Source organism: Podarcis raffonei, chromosome 1 (genome assembly GCF_027172205.1).
Source record: "Podarcis raffonei isolate rPodRaf1 chromosome 1, rPodRaf1.pri, whole genome shotgun sequence".
NCBI classification, from domain to species: domain Eukaryota; kingdom Metazoa; phylum Chordata; class Lepidosauria; order Squamata; family Lacertidae; genus Podarcis; species Podarcis raffonei.
In genome coordinates, this window is record NC_070602.1 from 1,408,654 (window position 1) to 1,422,949 (window position 14,296).

Below are 14,296 nucleotides of genomic sequence, written 5' to 3' on the forward strand. Positions count from 1 at the left end.
AGAAGAACCGTCAATACAACCTATAGCAAGTGAGATTGGAAAATAAACTGTGTGGAAATAAAAATATCATCCAAAGCCTTTGTTTTTCGAAATATCTGGAAAGAAATAAAAGGCTCTCCTGTGACGCAGTATTTAATCGGGATCCGCCATTATGAGACAGACTACGTTGCAGAGATTAATAGCTATAGGGGGAGACTTTGTTATCATGTTTGTATTTTAAGTTCGACTTGGCAAATCTTCCCTGGAAAGGTTAATGTGTGCAACTTGTCTGGAAAAATTAATGAGCAAACGCCTAGATTCTATTTCATCGGAACTGAAAAAGATGGTGTCTGCCACCCGAGGACTTTTGGATGGACTCGGCTTAAATAACAGCGCGTGAGGATTTATTGCAAACAAAAGACTTACTAGCTTCAAAAAAAGGGAGAGTCATACAAAGTTCACACAGAAGCATAATATTGTTTACTTTTAACTCACCTGTGGAAATAACTCAGAGGCTATAAAGAAGAAGGAAATAACAAGAAGATTGAAAGATGGGACTGGTGAACACTAAAAGCAGCAGAAATATGAGATGATTGGACCCTCCTGAACTCGAAGCATGGGAACCCCCAACAAAAAAATTATAATTTGGCAAAATATTTGGACTTTATAATATGTATTGGTATAATTTGGAATAATTAATGTGATGCGATTGTTAAAATGGAAAACTTAATAAAAATTATTTTAAAAAAAAAAGAAAAAAGAAAAAAAAGATTCTGCACTGTCCAAAGGAAGAGCAAGGACAGGGAATGTTGGTTAAGTGTCTACTGTTAATTATTAGGTTTTGGGACAGGGGGAGATACACCATTTTAGAGCTGCTCCAGTTCATTTGAGACGCCTCGGATGGAGACTCTGGCAGGCCACCCCCAAAGACCACAAGGTACAGTTACCAGTTTCCTACATGTCTGTAATTTTATTACTTGGAAACGATTTCCCAGGTAGGACCGAGGCATCTCGTCAACTGCAAAGACAACATTCACTCAACAACTGAGAACAGCAAACATGCTTCAGTTACTGCGCCTTGGACCATGAACTAGTCTTTCGTGTCAAAAGTCACTTCTGCAGTAACTCAGACCTAAACCTAGTTTCTGCAAGCCGCCTTTCGGAGTACTGCCCGGTCGCGTCAGGAAAGGCTCCCTCGTTCTTCAGAGCTGGAATGCATTCAGGTCAGCTGCCTTGGCCACGACTGCGCCGGGGGGAAAGGAGGCGGGTGCAACTGTCCCACCCAAGGAGCGTTGCTTGTTTAAGTCAGAAACCAGGAATGTCCTTCCTCAAGCAAATGGCAGGCTGCAAATGGAATGACCCCCTTCTTTGCACTTCCCCTCTCGGGGGCCATGTGCCAACAGTTTAAAATATATATTTTTTTAAAATCTCCCACACCAACTAGGGCTTCAAAAGTTGTGGTTCAGGCAGAGAAATGTTATGGGATGCAACTGAGCCGTCTTCTGTGGCAAAGGAGAAGCAAGCAGGAAAACACACCTGCCGATGCCTCCATCTGCCCCCCCCCAACTGCTACATAAAGGCAGCCTTGGCCCACCTGGGGCCCACCTCAGTGTTTTGGACTCTTATCATCCCCTGCCATCAAAGCAGTGCTGGCGGGGGATGATGGGAGTTCAAAACACCCAGAAGGCCCCAGGTTGGCCAAGGCTGGATACCTGCGGGGATACAGGAGTGGGGAAGAGGGTTGCTTACTGACCAGGAACTGACTCTGAAAACCTTATCTCCCCCCACCCCTCCAAAGCCTGCAATATTTTTTATGCATGAAAACACAACGCAAAAGGAAAACAGCAACAGCAACGGGGCAGAGGGCTTCTTGAAGACTGCACGAAGCCGGAGATCCAAGCAGACAACTAGGAACTGGGACAGTCCAAGGCCCACTTTGCAGTGGAACTTACTGAAAGCTTTAAAAAGTTTAAAAACAGCATCACTCTAAAGAACCAGCCTTGGCTGACCTGGGACTGACCACCTTAAGCCGAATCACAGATTTGGAAACCCAAGCTCTCAATCATTTCACCATAAATTTGAATGGTACTTAGGTTGCAGCCCAGCTTAGATCAGGCCGTGACCAAGTGCTGGGTTCAAGGCTCTAAAGTTGCGAGGCAATGACAAGACACTTTCAGAGACAGGCAGGACCTGGCTAAAGAGAGCGGCTGTCAGCCGTCTCAATGTTTCCCAAACGCATCGTTGGTCCTTTACAAGCACCATGCACCCTAAGATTTGGGAGAGATGCCTCAGGTTTTTTAGAAGCCGACTAGAGCCGAGCACAGAGCTTTCATGTGTTCATCTAGATAAAACGAAACACCTATAAGGAAAAACTGCCTGGGATGGCTAAAAGCGGCCTAATCTTGAGCGTGAAATGCCCCTAGTCTGCTCTGTGAGGAAGCAATGAGGAAGTAAATACACTCAGGCTGTACTTAAAAGGGCAGAAAGCAAGCTGCTGGCCCCAAGGTGGAAAACCTTCAAGAGGAGAATGGTGTGCGCTGTAGAAAAAGAGCGAGTGGCCGCAGAGGAAGAGAGAGACATAGAAATGCTAACTGCATTCACAGTGTCACTGGCCTTTGTGGTCTGCCACAGGAAGCAGCTCAAAGAGTCAAAGCCTCTTCTAGAATACTGTGAGGAGTAATAAACTTTCAGTTGAGGATAGAGATAGAAAAAAGGCACCTGGGCAGAGAAACCAAGGACTGAGCCAAGCCCTCAGAAAAGCCTGCTAGAGCTCCTACCCTTAATTTTGCAATCTACTTACAAGTATTAGTTTGCAAGAACAAGTTAGAAGGTGACCGAACAGCTGACTTCACAACCTGCCTTTCCCCCTTGCATATGATTCACATCCCTTAGCCTCAAAGTCAACAGTTTGGGACACAGCATCTCCCAACTCCTTCATGGGTTATAAAAGCAGGAGGAACAAGGGGGTGGGGTGGGGGGACTGTCACATAAAAGGGGGGAAGAAACAATACCCAGAGGCCAAGCAGAGGGCCAAAACTAACAAGCCAAGACAACCACTGTTACATTAGGCTGGGGGACAAAGGACTGTTTTTGGGGTGCCCAGAGGGTTTGGGGCTCCTTCCCAGTTGGAGAGCAGACCCCACCCAGGTCATCGACAAACGGCTTTGGAAGCAGCCCTCGGTGGCTGTGCTGGGGGCAGCTGGCGAAGAGATGCAGGCCAAAGAGCAGGCCCCTTCCTGAGCATGCGAAATTAGCTACATCCTTCGAATCTCCCTGCTTATTTCAGAGGCCTGTTTCGGACACAGCTGCAGATTCCTTTTTTGCATTCTGAAGAGCGGAGCTACTTTGAGAGGAGTACCCTCTTGTTAGCACTGGAGCAGGAGAGCAGAAGGCATGTCTGAAGACTCCTCTTCCCGGACTGCCTCTGCATGACGAGGAAGGAATGCGTACACAGAGAAGCCTCATCGGGGACAGTTCAGGGAAACTTCCTCCAGCACTGCAGGCTGGCCATCAGGAACAACTCATGTGGATACCGACAGAAAGCCGTGTGTGTAACTTGCCCTTCTGCACTGCCCGGCCCAGCCCAAGGCTGCCACCTCCATTGCTTCAAATATCAAACTTTATCAAAGACTGGCTAAATCAAAATGTGGTTGCGCGCCCCCTTGCCCGCACTTCAAACTGTTCCATGTCTGTTCTCTTGAAGGAGAGGGAAAGGAGGACTCCCTCTCCTCCCCCTTTGAATGTCAAGTAGTAACTCAGGAAATCCAGAAAGGGAGCCAGCTGGAATTAGTAGCTACGACTGCTCTGCTCCAGCGCGGCCAACAGGGTTTGCAGTACGCTGCCTCAGTGCATTCGGTGGTTCTCTGGGCTCCACCTCGGCATCGGAAAGATCATCTTCCTCCAGTCCTTCACCCGCTTTTGGCAAGAGCCGAGTAGACTCCGGTGGCTTTTCTGAAAAGAAAATATACTTTTACCTCTGGGCAAAGATGACCTGCTCAGGCCTACAGGGGATCCAAGCTTGGAGCTTTGCCCAAGTACTGGGACTTCCATTTTTCAAAACCACAAATAAACACCAGGAATTTCTGTTTCATTAATGGACCTGTCTTTTTACCAGCAACTTTAAGCAAAATGCACTAAAATTAATCACAGACATAAAAAGAAGCATGGAGGTAGTTTTCTTTTCATTTTGGGAACACTTTAAAAGTTTTGAAACCATTCTACAAGCCTTGGCAGAGTGAAACTAGTGTCCCAGACAAATGAATGTCCACCTCCTTCCATGGAAGGACAGCCCACCAGCTCCTGAGGTTCTCTCTGATCTTCCACTGTTTGTCCCACAGCTCTAAACTATGAGGCAGTTTCTCCAAACAGCTCAGCCAAAATCTGCTTGCCTCAAATGTCCACCTACTGATTCCAGCCCTGGCCATTGCACAGGGCAACTAAGGAGCAAAGCCATTATCCAGTGGCAATTATTACATTCATTTTGTAGCTATGATTCTCATACTGTATATTTGGAGCATGGGGTGTGTTTGAGTAAGCCCACTATCAAGGAAAAGGTTCTTTCACTTAGACTTCTGAAATGTTCTTTCTCGGTAACTGGGATGAGCTCATCAGTCGGGAGCACCTTTGTCAACTTGTGCTACTGTGCACAAGTTGTACTGTACTGTACTGTGATGGGAGACTGGGCCTGCCAAATAAGAATTGGCTTCAGCTCTGAGCATGTGAGTAAGCCTGAGTCCAGAAGCTTCTGGCTTCTCTAAGCCTTCTGATTGGCTCAGGGGGCACCCCCTAGTTGCTATCCCTTTCGGCTATGCGGTCAGCCACTACCTTTGCCCCTTTGTCTCCTGCTTCCATGTTGTCCTGCTTGCTTCTTCTACCTGTTTCTACATGGGATACAGTATTTCCTGTGCTATGGAACATCAGCTTTTGGGTCTCTGCTGGTGTTCTTCAGCTTGGATCCCCAGATGTTCTGGGACTACAACTCGCATCATCCTTAGTCAGGGATGACAGGAGATGCGATCCAACCTCAGTTTGCAACTCAAGACACGCGATATGGCTTACTTTGATAATGGTGCTGCAGCGGTCTGTGCTTTTTGGAAGGGCAAATACAGTCTGCCAGAAATACCATTATCTGGAAAAGAAAAATTCTTTGTTTTAACACTGTATTATTGCTTTGGGTGTGATGTGAGATGTCACCTTCAAAGTTTCCAAGGCATACGAAAACATCTACTTACAAGCCCCAAAAGGAGTCCTGAAAACAACGTTGCAAATGCAAAAATGGCATAGGACCCCCAGGCTGGGATGCCGAGGTTTTCTGTGAAATAGTTGTGGCAGTTCTACAAGAGAAGGAAGCTGGTTAGGGCAGAGGGTCACCAAACCTTTGGTGTGTGTGAATTTTTGAGTTCATGCCACCCCCTCTGATCACATATCTCCCTCCCACCCACAAAAACCCCAGAAAGATAGAAATTGCACACTTTTGCAAGGGACCTGGGTTTAAGACAGACCCAGCAGAACTACTCTTGAGCACAGAGAAGTGAATGAGGAAGTGGAAAAGAGTGTGTCTCTTCCAACTTCCTCCTTCAAGACTATGCACTTTTCTACGAAAGAAAGGATAACCTCCCTCACCGGTTCAGAAGCAAGGGGGCAGTAAAAGGGGAGGAGGGCCCAGAGCCTTGATGGGCGGCAGGGGAAGACCTCCTCAAGGTGGCAGTTGTGCCCACAGGAGCTATACCGGCAACCCCTGGGTCACCAAGGTAGACACTCAAGTGTCTTTGGCTCAAAGGGAGATTTGAAACACACACATACCCTGATCCACATAGAGAGCTGGAACAAGGCAGACATGCTGCTCATCCTGCCAAAAAACAAAAAGCAGAAGAGATAAAACAAAGGCCTTTTCTGCAATCAAAGAAGGCAACAAAACACCAAGTGTTGTTCACTCCCGTTGGGGCACTAATGAAACCTTTGTTTGGAATGCCTCATGTTTTCTCCGCCATACTTGGGATTCTGACGCCGGATGTTTGCTAGAGAAAGTGTGTGTGTGGCACAACTGCAACATCCTTCTAGTCTCAAAATTCACTTTTTAACATTCTGTAACCTCCTCTGGACATGGTTTCCTTGGCTCCACCATCAATCTTTCTTCTCCTAACACAAAGTTAGAGGCTTTTTACCAAGACCAGATTGATTAAATAGGCTGTAAAAAAGGCCCTGGTCTAGAGCACATGATTTTCATAATATGGTTATGGAGAAGGGTAATTTTTGTTGGAATATTTAGCAGCTTAAAGAAGCCTCTTTAAGCAGCCTGGCCTAGGCTGACCTGCAATTTCCACAAGGTGATACTGCTTTGACCACACTGTCAGTGCTGAAATAAGTAAGTTTATTAAGTGGTCTACCAAGACCCTCAAGCAATTTTCAAGGTGACTGAATATTTTTTTTTAAATGATCTTAAGAGAGAATTCAATCATTTGCATTTATTGATTTATTTTTGCAGAAGCCTATTAGGGAGGAGAAGGAGACTTTAGTTGCCACTTACAGGAAGGAAGATGGACCAAACCATGAAGAAATGGGCTCAGTGGACTTCCACTCCTGGTCACTGATGAAATTGATGAAATCCGTTTTAGTCCGTGGACCTTGGTATCGTCTGAATTCACCATCTTTACAGCTGCTCAAAAGAAGAGTCCTGTCAGTAACTCAAAAATTCCACATATGTGAAACTATGGAGAAGACTGCTGGACTCATACGCTAAGGCTGGGCGTTGGTACAAACACAAGAACTCATTGTCAGCTTTATTCCCCAATGATTCTGGCATTCTCTCCTGCCCCCCCCCCCCGGTCTTTGTCCAAAGAAGACAGAGAGAGAGCTGAAGTCCGGTATTATTGTTCCAATTAGAACTGGGGGTGAGGAATGAAGAACTAAGGACTCCCACCCCCCCCAATAAAAAAACCTGTCACATTTAATTAGAGTACTTACTGGTAGATGGTGGGCAGTGCTGTTATGATAAACCGTCCACTCAGTCCTGCAGAAAGATCCAGAAGGAAAATCAGAGCTAAAAGTTTGTTAGAAGTAAGGGTTTTTTCTATGCTATTCTATTTCTATTCTATTATTATTCTATTTTTTCAATATGCATTGCTGCTAAAGGCTTGTTAAGTCTTATTTTCCCAAATTGCACATATTTTGTGTAACCCTTGAACTTTGTACTCTTAAGCCTTCTACAATTCGCATATCAACTCTCCAACCCCACGTAACATATGACCAATACTCGGACCCCAAATGGACAGGCCTTGCTTTACAAAAGCTATTCGTCTTGAATAGTGACTTGAATATTTTTGCAGCAGCAACACACACGCATGCATGCTAGCAGGTCATAATTAAGGTGGTGTACTGTTAATTAATACAGTAGCAGGTTTTTAAAAAACACTTGTAATATTAAGGAGAATGTTTAAATTTGGAAACAATTAAAAATAAGGAAATCATTGACACGATAAATTAAGATAACACAAAAGAACCAGGGGAGGGAGTGGGGGGGAAGTCGAGGGATCTAAGTAATCCCAAAATATGAATTTATTATGGTGTGAAAATGTTTTATTTTCTGTTTTGTGTGGTTTATTACTTTATGATGATGTGATGATAATGTTTAATTGTGAAAATTAATTTTAAAAATATTTTTTAAAGGTGGTGTACGGCGTTATCCATGTTAATATTTATGGAGCATGCTATTTGACTACAATTACTTCAGTTTTATGCATGCTCTCCTTTGCAAATGTCTTGCTACCTAGGGAACTTGTATACCTTGGAGAGGACTTCAGGGAGTGGACAGTCTGTACTGAGTGTTGGACAAACCCCTTGACTCACACCAAGAGCATATCCCTCCTTCAAAGTGGAGCACTCCTATTTCTCATAGTCTCATGGCAGAATCCCCCAAACCTTCTAAAGCAGCACCAGCCCTCCCAGGACACACCTGAAAGCTACTGCTTTACATCACTAAGAGTGTTCAAAGTAAAATTTAGCCAATGCATAGGCAAACTCCAGCTCTCCAGATGTTTGATACTACAATTCCCATCATCCCTAGCTAACAGGACCAGTGGTCAGGGATGATGGGAATTGTAGTCCCAAACATCTGGAAGGGCGGAGTTTGCCTATGCCTGATTTAGTCTAGTCAACACAGATGTGTGGTACATGCATCTACTCTAACGCAACCTACTGTATCTGAACAAGTTAGAACATCCTTGTAAAATGAACTCTCAAAAGTTACTAACTAGCCTGTCATGGACTGGGGCCCTTGAAGTTCTGTGTAACGTGCAGGGGTGTCCCTTCAGATGTCAAGGAGATAAAGAACTACAGCACTTTTAGAAGACATCTAAAGGCAGCCCTGTTTCGGGAAGTTTTTAATGCTTGATGTTTTACTATGTTTTATATAGAGTGGCTGGGGAAACCCAGCCAGATGGGCAGGGTATAAATATTATTATTATTATTATTATTATTATCCTGCCCCCAGAAGTCCATTGAATTACTGTGGTGGCACAGAGGATGGATTTGGTTTCTGTGTTGAGACAGAGGAGATCAGAGCACCTCACTCACCTGTGTGCAATTCCTTTTCACCTACAAGGTGAATGCTTTAATAAGAGAATGAATTACAAACATATAAACTATTTCCCCTATGACAGAAGTAAACCTTACCTGGCTGCTCTGTCACATCCACTTTTGCAATGTTAATTTCGAGATCCTCCCCCCATTCAGCAAAGCTCTCCCATTCTGGCTGTAAGTTCTGACAGGCAGGGCACCAAGGAGCATAACTAGAAAAGAAACCTTACGTAAGCAACTACTGCGTGAGAAAACACAAATCCCACTTTTGCCCCGCTAATGATTATGCAGCTTTACACCACTTTTCTGGAAAGCAAAACCATCAACTTTTATAATATATTTTTAAGATCCAGTTCCCTGAAACACATTCACCATCCATGCCATGTCTACAGAGTGCTAAAAGCACAACTTAAAGAGAAAACTACCGTATTTTTTGCTCTATAAGACTCACTTTTCCCCTCCTAAAAAGTAAGGGGAAATGTGTGTGCGTCTTATGGAGCGAATGCAGGCTGTGCAGCTATCACAGAAGCCAGAACAGCAAGAGGGATTGCTGCTTTCACTGTGCAGCGATCCCTCTTGCTGTTCTAGCTTCTGAGATTCAGAATATTTTTTTTCTTGTTTTCCTCCTCCAAAAACTTGTGGTCTGGTGCGTCTTATAGAGCGAAAAATACGGTACTTACAAAAAAAATGTAGCGCAGCCACTCACAATGCAAGATATGCTCTTTTGTTCAATACTGTTTTATGAGTTCACGGTTAAGAAAGGATTTGGAGTCAGCCTCCACAGCCAGTGACATGATCCAGCGGCTCTCCTTTGGAGGCAAATACTTCCCTCTCTGCACTCTCCCAATAAGGGCTCACAGGAAAGAACCCGGAGCAGGGGTTGGGGGGCTTGCAAGGCCTCAGAACCTATCCTTTGACGATGAGATGAGTTCACAGCTGAGGGGAGAGGAGACAGCAATGCCAACATTCTGTGACTCAGCCTTTGGTGTCTCCAGCTAAAAGGACGTCAGGCTGCAAAAGACCTTGTCCTGCCTACGATCGTGCAAGAGCTGCTGCTCTCCAGAGCTGGCAACTCTGGGTGGAACACCAGATTCTCCTCTTAGCAATGTAATGCAGCTGAATATGCTCATTATTCTAGATTCAGGTAGGCAGCCATGTTGGTCTGACGCAGTCCAAATAAATACAAAAATTTAAAAAATGTCCATCAGCACCTTAGAGGCCAACTAAGTTTGTTCTGGGTACAGTGGTACCTCTGGTTATGTACTTAATTCGTTTCGGAGGTCCGTTCTTAACCTGAAACTGTTCTTAACCTGAGGTACCACTTTAGCTAATGGGGCCTCCCGCTGTTGCTGCGCAGCCGCCGTGCAATTTCTGTTCTCATCCTGAAGCAAAGTTCTTAACCTGAGGTACTATTTCTGGGTTAGCGGAGTCTGTAACCTGAAGCGTATGTAACTTGAAGCGTATGTAACCCGAGGTACCACTGTATAAGCTTTCGTGTGCATGCACATGTATCTGAAGTGTGCATGCACACATAAGATTATACGCAGAACAAACTTAGTTGGTGTCTGAGGTGCTACTGGACAATTTTTTAATATGCTCATTATGTCACTGAAGCCTGGCTTTATGATTAAGGATAATGAACGGTGAAAGTGTGTATATAACAAAGTAAAGGGGGAGGGTGGCGTTTCCTTGGCTCGTATCTGGCTCTAGCAGCAAGAACGAAGTTGTTCAAAATGCTCTAAGTTGCACAACAGCAGACTATCAGTTCCCCTCCTATGTCACTATGTTCGTGTATGTATTTTTCTTTAATGTAAGTCACCTGATGACCTTCGGGTGACAAGGCAAAAACATTACTCTTCTCCCCGGTCTTCGGCTACTACTTAAACAATTTGTGGCCTTTTAAACCCTGGAGAGGGGAGTATTGCTCTGTTTGTTAAGATGTTACGTATTTTTGTGCTTTCATACTGCAAACCACCCTGTGCTCCTTAGATGAAGGGAGCTATAGAAATCAAGCAGATATATAAATAAATAAAAACATCATAAAATCAACCAAAGCAGCTGCTGGGCAACTGCAGATTTTAAAAAGGGCAAAGCTGTTTTAGTAACTCGCTGAAAACTCGTTGCAACTTTTGCAATCTTTGTGCATTTGAGGAAGTGGCTCGTGTGCTTGTTGCGTGTCAACTACCATATTAAGAATTTGCAGGGTTTTTTCCGCCTGCTCATGGTGCAGCTGTACTTCAGAAAGAGAAGCAAAGGTGCTTCCAAAGGGCCCCTAAGAGGGACACGCCATCTAGTCATAGACAAGCTCCTCTCTCTCCTTTAGGGATTAGCTAGTATCCCTTCCTGTGTTTCCATGCTCGAAACTTGGATGAAGAGCCGTGTGGGAACTTTATAAATAGGACAGAAGAAGCACAACACTGATGGTAGAGAGCGGGAAGGAAGTCAACTTAAGGGGGGGGGATTGTGTCAGATCTGTTGTAATGTGGCTTGTTAAAAATTTGGAAAAGTATCGTTAGTAGGATTGGAATAACACTTGTGGTTTAATGTTGAATTTTGGACGCAATGGAGAGAGAAAAGATAAGCATTATTGTAAAAGATATAAGGGGAAACGCTTAACAAAGGACCCACAAAGGGGAGGAGGAGGGAAGTCCAGGAGATTCTTTGGAATCTCGTTTCTATGTTGGATATGTGACTGTAAACTTTTAATCTGAAAAGCCAAATAAATAAATTTGCAAATAAATACAGAAAGGCAGAAATTTTATTATGTTAATAATAATAATAATAATAATAATAATAATAATAATAATAATAATAATAATATTACAAGTCTTCAGACAACCCTGCTAGGGATGTCAATTGCTTGCAATAATCTTTCAAGTACCTTTCTGTATTTATTAAAATTTTGAGTAACTTTGTAATGAGCGCAATTAGAATTGGAAAACGTGCAAAATGCAATGATATAGAGGTGAATTTTGATAGCCATGAGGCAGGAGGGAAGGAAGTCGATAGGCTCTAAAGAGCCAGTGGATCATGATGATGTGAATGTATATAATGTATATAATTAAATGGAAAATAAAGTAAAAAATATATATTAACTATATATTATTAATAATAAAAATTTACCATAAAAATTGTGTGTGTGTATACATATATATATATATATAATTATAATAATAATAAATAAATTGATTTTTTTTTGAAACCTAAGGAAAATAATTTGGCAAGGAAGATTTATTTCATCAATTCATGATGATAGGGATATGAGAAGGGCGTCCCTCTTTCCCCCCGGGGAGGGGCCCCTGAGCATGCACAGAGCGCCCCTTCCCCCCCCCCCGACTCACAACTCGACCATCCACTCTCCCTGCAGGAGGTCCCGCCACGACCCGTCGCTCAGCGCCCTCACTCGGCTCCTTCCCGCCCGCGCGGGCCCCGCCGCCAGGAGGAGGAGCAGCAGGAAGAGGCGGAGGAGGCGGCGAGGCGGCGGCGCTGAGGAGAACGGGAAGCCGCCGGGAGCCGCCATCTTGGCCCTCTCCACCGCGCATGTCACAAGGGAAGGCGGCCCCGCGGCATGCCGGGAAAAACGGACGGGCAGGGAGCTGGCCTGCGCATGCGCTTCGTTTCTCCCCTGCGGGCGGGCGGGCGGAGGTGGGTCGGAGGTGGCTCCGCCCAGACCCCATAGCGGGACGGCGATTGGGCGGCTGCCCCTCCGTGGCGAGCCAATGGCTGGCTGGGACCGAGGCCTGCCCCGCCCCTCCTGGCTGGGCAGAAAAAGCCTGGGTCCCGTTAGGATGACTCAGCGATTCTTATTGTGTGACGTTGCATTTTATGTAAGAGGCGATTCGCTTCGGGTGAGGGGAGAGAGGCCGCCAGATGGAACCGAGAGATCAGTGTGAATAATAATAATAATAATAATAATAATAATAATTTATTTATACCCCGCCCATCTGGCTGAGTTTCCCCAGCCACTCTGGGCGGCTTCCAATCAAGTGTTAAAAACAATACAGCATTATTGTTGTCGTTTAGTTGTTTAGTCTTGTCCGCCTCTTTGTGACCCACTGGACCAGAGCAGGCCAGGCCCTCCTGTCTTCCACTGCCTCCTGCAGTTTGGTCAAACTCATGCTGGTAGCTTCGAGAACACTGTCCCACCATCTTGTCCTCTGTCGTCCCCTTCTCCTTGTGCCCTCCATCTTTCCTAGCATCAGGGTCTTTTCCAGGGAGTCTTCTCTTCTCAGGAGGTGGCCAAAATCTTGGAGCCTCAGAAGAAGAAGAAGAAGAAGAAGAAGAGGAGTTTGGATTTGATATCCCGCCTTTCACTCCCTTTAAGGAGTCTCAAAGCGGCTCACATTCTCCTTTCCCTTCCTCCCCCACAACAAACACTCTGTGAGGTGAGTGGGGCTGAGGGACTTCAGAGAAGTGTGACTGGCCCAAGGTCACCCAGCAGCTGCATGTGGAGGAGCGGAGACGCGAACCCGGTTCCCCAGATTACGAGACTACCGCTCTTAACCACTACACCACGCTGGCTCTCAGCTTCAGGATCTGTCCTTCCAGTGAGCACTCAGGGCTGATTTCCTTCAGAATGGAGAGGTTTGATCTTCTTGCAGTCCATGGGACTCTCAAGAGTCTCCTCCAGCACCAGAATTCAAAAGCATCCATTCTTCGGCAATCAGCCTTCTTTATGGTCCAGCTCTCACTTCCATACATCACTACTGGGAAAACCCAGAGCTTTTACTATTACTATATGGACCTTTGTTGGCAAGGTGATGTCTCTCCTTTTTAAGCATTAAATATTAAAAACTTCCCTTCGGATGTTTTTAAAAGAAGATAGCTGCTTATTTCCTTCACATCTGAAGGGAGGGTGTTCCACAGGGCAAGCGCCACTACTAAGAAGGCCCTCTGTGTGGTTCCCTGTAACCTCACTTCTCGCAGTGAGGGAACTGCCAGAAGGCACTCGGCACAGGATCTCAGTGTCCGGGCAGAAGGATGGGGGTGGAGACGCTCCTTGAGGTATACAGGACCGAGGCCGTTTAGGGCTTTCAAGGTCAGCACCAACACTTTGAATTGTGCTCGGAAACGTACTGGGAGCCAATGCAGATCTCTCAGGACCGGTGTTATATGGTCCCAGCAGCCACTCCCAGTCACCAGTCTAGCTGCCCCATTCTGGATTAACTGCAGTTTCCGGGTCACCTTCAAAGGTAGCCCCACAGAGAGCACATGGCAGGAGTCCAAGCGGGAGATAACCAGAGCATGCACCACTCTGGCCAGACAGTCCGCAGGCAGGGAGGGTCTCAGCCTGCATAACAGGTGGAGCTGGTAGACAGCTGCCCTGGACACAGAATTAACCTGCGCCTCCATGGACAGCTGAGTACGAAATGACTCCCAAAATGTTTGTCAACCTTGGGTCCTGAGATGTTGTTGGACTACAGCTCCCATCATCCCTGAGCTCTGGCCTTGCTAGCTAGGGGTGATGGGAGTTGTAGTTCAACAAGAACTGGGAACCCAAGGTTGAAAAAGGCTGTGATAGATGATAACATTACATGATGCCTTCCGGGGTGTCACGTTGCAGACCGCCCTGGGATCTTCGGAGGAAGGGTGGTACAGAAATTTAATAAATAATAATACAGTGGTACCTTGGTTCTCAAACTTAATCCGCTCCGGAAGTCCGTTCCAAAACCAAAGCGCACTTTTCCATAGAAAGGAATGCAAAACAGATTAATCCATTCCAGACTTTGAAAAACAACCCCTA

The 14,296-nt window shown here is 45.4% G+C and overlaps 1 protein-coding gene across 1 annotated transcript; it reads right to left on the bottom strand.

The window, feature by feature from the left end:
- Positions 1-929: 929 nt before the first annotated feature.
- Positions 930-12,108, bottom strand: TMX1 (thioredoxin related transmembrane protein 1). Its single transcript, XM_053379192.1, has 8 exons — positions 11,895-12,108; positions 8,650-8,765; positions 6,943-6,988; positions 6,506-6,634; positions 5,782-5,827; positions 5,211-5,312; positions 5,038-5,107; positions 930-3,930 (listed from the first exon to the last, which is right to left on the bottom strand). The coding sequence occupies exons 1-8, from the start codon at positions 12,071-12,073 to the stop codon at positions 3,773-3,775; spliced, it is 846 nt and encodes a 281-aa protein (XP_053235167.1). The 5' UTR covers positions 12,074-12,108; the 3' UTR covers positions 930-3,772.
- Positions 12,109-14,296: the final 2,188 nt, after the last annotated feature.

What these genes read in the sequence shown, in the direction of transcription:
- TMX1 (XM_053379192.1), bottom strand. Translation starts at nt 12,073, where the DNA reads ATGGCGGCTCCCGGCGGCTTCCCGTTCTCCTCAGCGCCGCCGCCTCGC. An exon ending in GGAGAGTGGATGGTCGAGTT is followed by an intron (nt 8,766 to 11,894) that starts GTGAGTCGGGGG and finishes TTTCTTTTCTAG; the next exon opens with TTATGCTCCTTGGTGCCCTG. An exon ending in AGCTCTCTATGTGGATCAGG is followed by an intron (nt 5,313 to 5,781) that starts GTATGTGTGTGT and finishes CTTCTCTTGTAG; the next exon opens with AACTGCCACAACTATTTCAC.